The sequence below is a fragment of the Chinchilla lanigera genome, unplaced genomic scaffold (genome assembly GCF_000276665.1).
Source record: "Chinchilla lanigera isolate Chin_1 unplaced genomic scaffold, ChiLan1.0 scaffold00069, whole genome shotgun sequence".
Lineage (NCBI taxonomy): Eukaryota > Metazoa > Chordata > Mammalia > Rodentia > Chinchillidae > Chinchilla > Chinchilla lanigera.
In genome coordinates, this window is record NW_004955470.1 from 8,131,158 (window position 1) to 8,143,218 (window position 12,061).

Genomic DNA, 12,061 nt, shown 5'->3' on the forward strand with positions numbered 1-12,061 from the left:
GTACTTAAAGGATAAATCCTTAATAAAAATACAGGTCATGAAGTTTCTGCTGTGAGAAACAATTCTATATTATATTAATTATAGTGGTAGAAATAACAAAGTGATAGTACTGTAAATTATTACATATAATTTCTTCTTTAAAAAATAGCAGCATGAACAGACTCTGTGAAAGCTTGCTATGATTACGTGAAGCTTGTGTATGATTCATTACATGAGTAATTTTGACACTAAAATAACTTTCAGAATGCTTCATTATTTGAAAACTGAGAAATTTAGCAAATGTAAAACATTAAAAAATATTTTGAGATATTGGATGATTCCCAAGTGCTATTTTTTTTTTTTTTCCGGTACTGGGAATTGAACTCAGGACCTTGTGCTTGCCGGGCAGGTGCTGTGCTGCTGAGCTATATCCTGGTCCCCGGTTGCTATTTTTTAAACAAAGATTCTCTTTCTGAAATAATGGTATTATTCATGCTAAGAAAGAAAATCAGTATTGCTAATATCCACTGAAAGGTGAAATCTCTCTTTTCCAAATTTTCACAGTGATTGCCGTGAAGAAAAAATAAGAAAGCTCACACCTGGCGAGATGGATGAAATTCGAGAAATATTATCAAGGAATCTCTATCAAATCCGTCAGCGAGTGAGAAGAATTTATTTACTAAAATACTCCTTCTTCTTTTTTTTTTTTTTTTTTTGTCTTTTTGAGGTAGGGTCTCGCTATGCAGTTCAGGCTGGCCTTGTGCTCACTTTGTAGCTCAGGCTGGTCTCAAACTCGCGACAATCCTCCTACCTCAGCGTCCCCAGTGCTGGGATTACAGGCATGCGCCACCACGCCCGGCTTAAAATATTCCTTCCCTTTTGCTAAAAATGTGCTTTCTGCTTTGTGCTGCAACAAGAGGCCCCTTCTTCCACATGTCAGTGGGTGCCGCCCAGGGGCCTCCTCTTCCGGCATGCCTCTCCGTCTGCAGCGCCCCATCCATCAGGGCAGCAGCGCAGCACAGCTCCGAGCTGGAAGCCCCCGTGTGCTTGCAGATAGAAATACGCTTTGGCCAATGGTGAAGAAGTGCAGTGTTTTTGTAAACGAATGTCTCAGCACAGAGACTATTCAAGTGCATGGGGTCCTCGCAGTGCTCACACAGCTCGTAGTCGCTTCTTCTGCTCTCCGAACCTCTACCTGCCCTGCGCAGTGGGAGCGCGGCTCTTCATGATGAGCTCCTAATGCCACCACGGCTCAGAGCCTGCTGTTCCCCAGGCTGTCTTTCGGCACGTGGCTTGCATTCACTCGCTCAGTCCTCTGCGAAGCGGTAGGCATCACTGTTGGCTCCATTTCCAGGATGAAGAAATTGACGCACCCAGAGGTGAAGTGGCCCATAGGGGGCACACAGCTTGCCAGGGTGGCCTCCCTCCTGCTGGACCCTGGAATCTGCAGCTCCTTGGCTGGTCTCCCTGCTAGCTGCCCCCACCCTCCACCTTTTTGTACCTCTGCCTCCTCTCTGCAGCATCTTGGGAAGGCAGTGTTCTCCTGTTTACGATGGTGCGACAGTGGGGCCGGCTTCCAGGCTTAACTCTTCTTGCAGAGTTTGGGGCCCTGTGTCCAGCCTCCACTTCATCCGGTCTTAATGCCCATTGCTCCACACTGCCCCAGGCACCCTTGGAGCCCCAGGTCTGTCCTCCATCCTTGGGCACCTCTGTCTGTCCCCTTGGAGCATGCTACCCCTTCAGGTCAGCTTTGTCAGCTGCTGTATCACGGTGTGCACTTTTTCAGTTTTCCTCAGCAATTGACCTGTCACCCCAACCCCATGCTCCAATGAGCTCCCACTTGGCATTTGTAGGATCCATTCATTTCACGGCTTGGTTTACTTTGTTAATGTTAGCCTTCAGTGCCTGACTAGCTAGCTCACACGTCCGCACCGGAGTCAGGCCCTGTGCTGTGTCACTCTGCCTGGTCACAGGGACATTCCCACTAAGTGCATGCCACTTCCAGCACGAAATGGTAACCGTGGCTTTGGAGAGGAAACATGATTCTGTACAGCTTATTAACTAAACATGGGTGCCAGGTGCAGCTCAGCTGAGAAATTTCCTCCCACACTGGGACACGATCGCCGCTGTGGGTGGCAGCAACTTTTCAGTGTGACGTACTAGCCGGAACTAGGACAAGCGCTGGAGCCAATCTAAGGGCCATGGCACCCCCAAGTGGCTCGTGGCGGTTTGTTTTATGTCAGTAATTCCTGTCAATGGAGAACAGAGAACTAGGAAGGTGTTCTGTAGTTTTTCTAGCTGCTGCTGCTGGCTAAATATAGGCATGGTGGCGCTTGGTGAGTTCAGTCATTGTTTTACATTTGTAATGATCACACTCTTCAACAGAAAAACGTACTGACTTTTATGAAAAGGTGAATTCTTTCAAAATTTGAAAGCATTGGCTGTTACACTCTTTACTTTAACTTTGCTTTGTTTTTCGCTGTGTGTGGATTTTGAAGGCACCTGGCCGAGGTGGGAATCCAAAGACATGTGGTGGAATTTGGGGGTTCTAGGGAAGTGATCAGGCTTTTGGTAAAATGTTACCTGTATGCCTATTTCAGACTCTGTCCTACAACAGACACAATCTGACAGCCGACACGAGTGAGAGGCAAGCCAAGGAGATTCTGATTCGCCGGCGGCACAGCTTGCGGGAGAGCATCAGGAAAGACAGCAGTCTGAACCGTGACCGCAGGGTATGGTTTGCCGTCTACTGTCAATCACCCATGAAGTCTCTGCCTCTGCCCACCTAGTGGCTGCTGAGGGCTGATTTCTGGGAATGCTGGGATGAAACTAATAACACCATCATTTCACCAAAAGTGCTGACATTAGTACCTGTAGTCCCAGCCCTCAGGAGGATCGCCTGAGCCCAGGAGTTCAAGGCCTGCCTGGGTAACAGAGTGAGACCCCCATCTCAATAAAAAGGGCGAGAAATAATAAAGCCTTTTCTAATGTTTCTTGAATGCCTGTTGTGTTCCAGCCCGTGTCCTTTCACAGGCACACGGAACACACCAGTGAATAGCATTTGAAAAGATTCCTAGGCTGAGGGATTCCTATTCCAGTGGGGGAGAAGGCTTCCAGGAATAGAATCTAAATTAATTTTTATGATCAAGGTAATAAGTGCTATCTTCACACACAGAAACAATGAAGGGGAAAGGTGGTAGTTGCTAGTGCAGGAAAAAGACAGCGAAATTACAATTTTAGTCAAGAGGTGCGGGCCAGGCTTCCACCGCCGGGAAGTGGTATAGACGTGTGCCATATAACTTCTAGACATGTTTTGAGAAATGTGTTGCTAGGTGATTTGATCATGTGAACATAGCAGAGTGTACTTACACGAACTAACGTGACTGCAGGGTCGCTAGGTGATATCACTGTATTGTTGTCTTTGACCAACATATTGTAATGTGGCTGATGACTATCCTTGCTGTCCAGGGAGGGGTGGCAGCAGGCAGAGGTGGGCAAATCTGTGTGATCTCAGGGGGCCCTGCAGGAAGCCCAGAGTGCCCGGGAGATGAGGGTGTGTAAGGAAATCAGCGGGTCCAGGGCCTTGTCAAAAGGTATGGAGAGTGATTTAAAAACAGATTTTCTGATATACTATGCCATGATTTTCTGATATACCATGCAAGCCATGGCATCTCACGTTTAATAATAATTCACACAGGGTCGCAGAGTTCAAGACAATTGTATGTGAACAATGACCTTTTTTTACACGTCAAATGTAGCACTGTCAAAAATGAACCCTAGAAACCAAGGACTGTAGGGTTCAGAATGTCAGAAGATTTCTAGCAATTTTTGTTGTTCAATCATTTTCAAGATTGATTAAAGTGAGTGAAACTTAAGTATGCTCTATTCTCTGTATTTCCTTTCCCCTACATGTGGATTGTAAGTCTTGGTAGTAATTCTTTTATAAATAGATGTTTCAATTGCTTTTCTTTGAGGAAGGCCCAGTGGGCTCCACACCTGCTACTGAGGGTCTGACTTACTGACTTTCTTGTTGTTGGGATGAAATACCCAACACCTACAAGTTGAAGGAGGAGAGATTTATTTTGGCTCACAGTTTACAGAGGTTTCATGGTCCATGGTCGCCTGGCTGCAAGATGGCAGCCTGACAAAGCAGATAGGAAGCAGCAGCAGCTTTCTCTCTGTCCTTTCTATCCCACCCAGGCTGTCATGCTGCTGATTGGTGCCACCCACACCCAGGGGGGAGCTCCCATTATCCACATGCAGAGCTATGCTAAATCCATTTCGTTACTATATACCTTTAATCCCAGTGTCACACACCCTAGATCTAGGCATATCTGAGAAGCCCCACCTAGGAGCACAGGAGGCTTTGGGGAGACCATGTAGACACAAGCCATTTATTTTCTTCTTTACTATGGATCATCACCAGGTTTTAGAAGAAATTAGTTATTTCAGGTACAATGGTGACAGCACTTCACAAAGTAGTTTGGGAATGATGAAGAGCTAAAATCTTATTTTAAGACCAAGTATTATAAAGTTTTCAACTTCTCATATACCATAAATGCCATTTATGTAATATGAGTCAGGTTGTCTACCTTTTTTTACAGGCTTCCACATCAACTTCCAGATATTTATCCTTACCTAAAAATACAAAGCTTCCAGAAAAGCTACAAAAGAAAAAGAACATTTCTAATGCAGGTAATGAAGATACTTGGAATAGAAAAACTTTAGATGTATCTAAAATAGAGACATGTTCCTATTGATTTTCTTCATCAAGGAAGAGTTCAGTAGCTCACAGTGTAAAACAATAGGGTGACCTTTCATGAGTATCATGGCCTTTTTGAATGATGTCCTTTGCAAATTATAAATAATCCAGTCATTTATTTTCTTTCCATAACGATTCTTTGATATAGCAAAAACAAATACTGTTGCCGTGGGGTTACTGAGCAGGTACATAGAGTGTTGTAAGTCTGAAAATGTGTAAATATTTAAAGTTATATAACCATTTTATTTTCATAGAGCCAACCATAGGTTTTTGCTTTACTGTAAAATTACTTGAGCTTTGTTTCTGATCTAATTTTTTATTTGATGGTCATTTTTATGGAGACTCCCCAGCTCAGTCCCGTGAATCCCAGAGGAACTGCCTCAGGATTCTGTGTTGTTAGTGTGTGCGATGTAAGGATAATTCACACCTGTTTGCTCCCTTTCCCCTGCCTGTTTATTGAATTAACCAAGAACGGGGAGCTGAGGGCTGCTGCTGACAATGGAGGGCCACGTGAGACAGGAGAGGGAGGAGAGAGAAAAGGCAGCACTGAGAGTTTATAATCCTGGCTGTGTTCCCACTGCGCGCCCTGAAAGCATGTCCTCAGTTCCCGAGAACCGCAGTTCCAGGCAAACAGCCTTTTGGTCCCCCATCTGGCACCTCACGGTGCCTCTGCCTTTGTTTGCAAAGTGCACACGGGTTTTCGGCCTTATGTGGAAACACGGAGGACATCTGCCAAGTCATACATGAGCTTCCAGATGGAGGGTAATGGCAGGTGACGGGCAGAGGCTTACTGTGCACCAGTCTGAATTCCAGCTCTGCCCCTGCTAACATCCCTGACCCTAGTTACCCGTCTCCAAAATGGGTGATTGCCAGGAGTAAAAGAGCAAATGCATTTCAAGGCCCTTAGGACGGCACCTGGCGCATAGTAAACTCTCCCAAATCAGCACTTCGGACATGAATGCTCTCAGAGGTGACACAAGAGTCTTCCTCAGCTGGAGTGGGAGTGGGCCCTGTGACCTTGGCCCACTGAGGCGCGGAGGGTCCTTGTAACACCCGCTCTCTGAACCGCTCACCCACACTGTCCTTCTGCTCTGTGACAGATGGCAGCAGCAGCGACTCAGACCCAGACACGGGGACCACCGTGCTCAACCTGCAGCCCCGAGCCAGGCGCTTCCTGCCGGAGCAGTTTTCCAAGAGGCTGCCCCCGACCTACAAGATGGAGTGGAAGAATGAGGTCAATGTGGATTCTGGCCGAGCGCAGCCTGGCAGCCCCCCGGCCCCCAGCAGCAAGGACGGCGGCACCCAGACCCCGGGTGTCCTCCGGCAGCCTCTGCTCTCCAAAGAGCGGCCGGGCCAGGGCAGGGACGACAGTATGACTGAAGACACGGCGCCCAGGCCACCGCCCAGGCTGGTCCGCAGGGCTTCGGAGCCTGGGAACCAGAAAGCCCGATTTGGAGCCGGTGAGAAGCCTTAAAGAGAATGGCCAAAGCATATCTGGGGGACCGACCCAGCAAGACTGTGGTTTGTCACCCCAGACACCAAAGCAACCTGGAGTCCGTTTAAAAACCTCTATCGAAACGCTTTCTTTGGGTGGCAGAGTCAAGCCACTGACTCATGGGATGAATGCTTATCCCAGGAAGAGGAAAATCAAAGGAAAAAAGTCCCATAAAGTGTCTTTGTGACTTGTGGCTAGCAACTGTACTCTTTTCAGGCCTAAAGAAAAAATAATGTGTGCCTTTTATTGAACTTGAAAGACAGAACTTGAAATTTTTAACACACACTTGTTAGTGCAAATGTTAATATATTACATATATGTCTCAAATTTTATTTATGAAAAATGTGTATATCTGTAGCAGGTCAGTTGTTAGGTGAGTGGCACTATAGTACCGAGAACAGCTTTTCCAGGGATGAGCGTCCGGTGGATGCTAAGTTCACTGTAGGGCTCTTTTCCTGTCCCAAGCCTGTGGGCCAGTTGGTGAAGGAGGAACAGAGGCCGAAGAGGGTCATCTCAGGACACAGCTGGAGCACAAGCAGGCCGAGTGGCTGATAAAGTGGTAGCTCTCGGCAGGGTGTGGGCTAGGGTTCCCGTACTCCTACTGAATTCATCACTTCCTAATTTGTTCCTCTTGTCTACCATGGGCTTGGGTGACATAGAAGTTCCAAATCCCCTTCTTTTTAGGTGATGGAAAGAAAAAGGCTGCCCAGATCAGCTTGTAGGGTTTGACAGACGTGGCAGCAGCTTTAGCGAAGCCATAGGCACGTGGCATTCTCTTGCGGCCACTCCTTGGGGAGTCGGGCAACACCTGCCAACCATAGTGAGTGTAGCTCCTGCAATATATGGAGGAGGGTGAGGGTGACTCCTTTCATGCCCATCTATGCCCACCTGCTCTAGTAGAATTATTCTGTAGAACATTCTAGAACTTTTGTGTGGAGGTCAGCACCTCCAAGCAGATGATAAAACTCTAACTAGACTATATTCTAACGTGTGACACATTGGCCAAATTTCAGGTTTTGACTTGTGATCAGGAAGCACTTTGGAGAATGTGGGAATCCTATTTATTTTTGCACTAGTCTGTAATTTGTTACCTCCTCACTTTCAATGATGTAGTGACTCAAATTCTTCATACCAAATTGGATTCTACTTGTGGGAATACTTTTTAGAACACTGCAGGAAGAAGTGGAACATAATCATTAAAGATTAATATTTAAATCTCTGGCTCTTAAACTGTAGATTTTATTACCTGCGTTTTCTTTCTGAATAATCCTTCTTTAAAATGTGCCAGAACAAAGACTCTGAAATCCGTGGGTTTAGGTGTTAAGTGAGGACCTTAGTGTAGCTTCTTCGTTTCCCACCAGAAGCCTTTCACATACAGCGAAGAATGGAAGTGCCCGCAGCGTTCCCGGGTAAGGGCCAAGAATATGATAGCGGAGAGAGGGGGACAGTCCTTGGCGGAGGACCTCCAGCGCTGCTCTGGTTCGTCAACATGGAGAGACAAACCTTCTTCTCCTTCATGCTGTAAAGTCTTGGGATACTGCCAGGTGACCAGCACATGACAGGAGAAGGATGCATATATTCAGGTTCAGCTGCTTTCCCAAGCTGATCAGCAGAAATCAGAGTAGAACAACATCAGAACATTACAAGCTTAGGACTCTGTGCTAAAGATCTGCATTTTATATGAAAATATTTACAAGGAAATATATATTCCTTTTGTTGAAAAAAAACTAAAGCTGATCTAGAATTATATTATGGAAATATAATTGATCAAGAGGTGTGATGTGTATTTCTGAGAATGCCAAGAGTAAATTCTCAGGAGAGCTAGGAACTATGAAATTGGAAAAGGAAGTAGAAACTAAAAATGACCTTAAAATTTCCTGATTTTTAATGTAAAGAAATATTACATCAAGTTTAACTTTCTGGAACCAAAGAAGACATGAGAATTTTTGTAGCACTTTTTGTGAAGCAGGTAGACCTAATTTAGCTTTTGCTGACTGAGGGTCACATACAGAATTTGAATGGCAATGTATACATTTTGGAAAAGGAGCACTGAAGTCATTTTATTTTAGTTATTATCCGTTTAAATTTTTTTTATTTGTTGGATGGCAAAGGCAATAAAAATAAACTTGACTTTAGCTTCTCTGTATACTTTCTTCTTTTGGTGATTATTAAATTCTTGTTGCTATGAAAAAAAGATAGTGACAATCGAAGAAAGAAAGTGAGGCTCTTTAAATGCCATAACAATCTGAATTTCTGTAGTCTGGGAAAAGCCCAGGGCCCTTCTAAACGACTCAGTTCCAAAAACACCTAATCCAAAAAAGTTCCAACACGCCAGTAGGACTTTGATCGGTCTTCTGTGGCTGATGAAACTTGTTGCATTTGAAAGTGAAAAGTCAGGGCTTCATTCTCTATACAGAAGGGTTGACTATTGGCAATAATTTTTCCAGTCAGCAAACTTCTACAAATCATTACCAAAATCTGCTCTAAAGTATGTTCTTGTATACAGCCCCCCAAAATGAGGGGGATGAAATTTCTCTTAGTTTTTGCTGAGTTTTGCTGCAGGGTGGTAATGAGGGGTGTTGTGTTTTGCTGGGAAGTGGGGTGCTCATTCATCAAAGTGTGGAGGAGCAGTCTGCATGGTTTGCCTTTGTGGCATTGCCTGCGAATCATGTTTTTCTTAAGACTGGCATCTCATAATCAGCCCAGACGTACTGCTGCTAGTTAGAAGTTCATGCTGAACTTGATCCTTGAAAGACTGATTAAAAATATTATTTGTCCAGAATTAGTGGCTGTTGGAATTCTCTGCTGATGTCTGAACACTCTGATCATGGGTTCTGGGACCCTCTGAGGGGATCAAGCTCTGTGGATTCATAAGTGCATTATATAAAAGTGGTGTTCACATATAACCTATGCACATCTTCCTATATACATTAAATCATTTTTATGTGACTTCTAAAATCTGAAACAGTGTAAATGCTACATCCATCGGTGCTATACTGCTTGCTTTAGAGAATACTGATGAACAAATCTGCAATGTTCCATACAGAGGTAATTCTTTTTAAAGCTATTTTTGACATATGGTTTGTTGAATCTGAGGTGGCATAGCAGCCTGATCCCATGGAGGGTGGGCTGTATTCTGATCCCTCGTTACCTGGACAAGACAGCTTATAACCCAGAAACACACTGGGGACCTGTGTTTTGTTTTGATCTCTTCACTTACAGAACCAAGTGTGTGGCGCCCTATTTCCTATCCTCCTTTTTTAACTGGGCTGTGTCTTCAGCCTCCTTCTAAAGAGAGTAGGAGCCATTTGGCTACATGACAGTAACCTTAGCTCTGGTAATGCCTTCAGTGTTAGCTTTCTCATTGCTGGGACAAAATACCTGGCTCCCACGATGTAAAAGAGAGGTTTATTTGGCTTATACAGTACTTCTGAGGGTTCAGTCCATGGCTGGCTGACTCCAAGGCAGGAATGGCAGGGTGGGGTGGAGGGAAGCAGCTCAGTCCACAGCAGCCAGGAAGCGAGAATGCAAGAGCCAAAGCAAGACACACACCCTTCCAGTCACACCCCAGAGACCCGCCTCCTCCAGCCAGCCCCACCCAACAACACGTTCTGCTGAAGCTCATCAACTGACTAACCCGCTGCTGAGTACAATGCCCCATGATCCACTCACCTTCCTAAAAGCCCGCATCTGAACAAAAGACTTCTGGGGAACATTTTTAGGTGCTAATAACAACACTCAAGATTTTCTCATGCCACCCATTCTGCACCTAGCTAACAACCGTAGCCAGGGGCCAGTCACATACAGGGCAAATGCCCAGCTGGATAGTTTTTGAACATTTCTTTAATGGTATGCTGGTTCATCAGATTTTGATCTCTCTTGCTCCTTCTTTCTATATTTCAAATAAAATTCTATTTTCCTACCTCTATGTACAGTCATAAAATTTTGGGTTAGTGCTCATCCTTGTATGGTCAGAGAATGAGTTTTTCTGAGTGTAGTAGGGTCAGCCATTCAATAATTGGATAATCATGTTTTCAACCTACACAGCATGTGGATCATTTTGAATGGTTCAGACCTACTTTATGACTTCCAGTCTGTCCCCAAGGTCCTATCTAAGGATCTGCTGTCACCCTACTACAGGGTGTGGAAATACTGAGATCACTTTTCAGACTCTTTACATCTGTGACAGAATACTTTGAATTAAATATCACACTTTCTCTCCTTTTTTATTGCATTGGTTTCTGTTGAGTCTTAAGTATGATTACTAACTAATCTCCAATTTAAGTGAGGTTCCTTATATCCATTTATGGTTAACTCTGCTCTCCAAAAAAATGTTTGTGTATGTACAAGGCTAAATGAAATTTTCTTTCTCTGGAAATTCTTACAAAAGTTATGTATTAAATCATATGTATTCATTTAATCACTTATGGAGACGATACATCACCTGAAACAGTCCTAGAAATTCCAATTTTTATATTGATGTATCAAACTACTTTCATTTGCATGAATGGGCTGTGGTGGCTGGAATTCATGAGATAAGAATTTAAGAATATTAAAACATTTGAACTCTCTTAGTTTCCAAGACATACATCTCAAATGGGGCTAACAACATTACTCTGTAATGGAACTTAATTAGAGGAATAAGTATTCTAATTGACTTATTAATTTTCTATATATAAATAGTCCCTTGTAAAGGGTTCAGAGATAATATATGCTCAGAAATATTAAATGATTTCTTTCCAAGTCAACTCAGACAAAACAAGTAATGGCAATCAGTTTTACCAAATGATTTAAAAAGATTATGTAAAGCTATGCATGAACCCCAATTTTACATTCTCACTGACACATAGTTTTGGGCACTGGTGCTTAAACATGCACTGTACTTGCTACTGTAGTTGCCTCTTCCTTCATGGTATCTATAAAGTCCTTACCTTTAGCTGGAAAGTTATTTTGAACCAGTTACCACTAGATATACTATTGATATGTTCCTCCAAGTAGGTGGCACAGTGAGAAGACTTTGTGACCCGAAGAAAACACCTGTCAGTGACGTCCCTGACTGGCACTGCCCAGAGGTGGATTCTGACGTCCAAGCTCGAGCCTCAGCCACATGGAACAGGTATTCAAAGCAAACATGTACCCTGTCTCATGCATGCAGACCCGAAGGGTCAGGTCCAGGTCAGCAACAGAACACACTGACGATGCAGTTTTCTTTGGATATTTCAGGAAGTTTCAATTTCATTAAGTGCACTGGGACAAATTTAAGTAGGTAAGCTATTATACCACAAAAACCTGCTTGGATAAAAGCTTGTCTATTCAAAATGGAATGTGTAAGCCCCTTCCCAAAATTTGAAGTTTCACTGTATGGTTTACTCCTGACCAGCCTAGATCCAAGCATGAGATGGAAAATCCAACTCCTAAGTTTTCAATTCACATCATTCTGACATGCATTTCATTCCATGCATTAATATCCTGTTGCCCTATGCTTTGTCCAGTGTATCCACACTGTATAAGGTACCAACCCACCAGTCACCGAGTAGCTATCAAGATCATTAGATGGACTGCCACAGCATCACAGGGCTCGTGCTCAATTCATCTGTTCTGAGTAAGGCTGTCACAGCACAAGAGCAGTAATGCCAGCAGCACAGACATACTAGAAAAGCTGCAGTGCTTCCCTTCAGTGAAAGTTCTTGACTGCAAAGAAGTCATAGCCTGAGGTTGCTAAGAGTTGTGCTAAGTACATCTTCTATCCATGAGATTGTGAAAAAGGAAAAAGAAATTTGTGGTAATGTTGTCACACCTCAAACCGAGAAAGCTGTGATTATCCT

At 44.0% G+C, this 12,061-nt stretch overlaps 1 protein-coding gene across 1 annotated transcript in view; it reads left to right on the forward strand.

The window, feature by feature from the left end:
* The window catches only part of Slc9a2 (solute carrier family 9, subfamily A (NHE2, cation proton antiporter 2), member 2), a 53,636-nt gene extending 47,421 nt beyond the window's left edge, over positions 1-6,215 (forward strand). Inside the window, exons 8-11 of the mRNA XM_005400774.2 lie at positions 544-640; positions 2,580-2,711; positions 4,584-4,674; positions 5,842-6,215. Coding sequence (XP_005400831.1) covers positions 544-640; positions 2,580-2,711; positions 4,584-4,674; positions 5,842-6,215 — 694 coding nt within the window. The remainder of the gene's footprint in view (positions 1-543; positions 641-2,579; positions 2,712-4,583; positions 4,675-5,841) is intronic.
* The last annotated feature ends 5,846 nt before the right edge of the window (positions 6,216-12,061 follow it).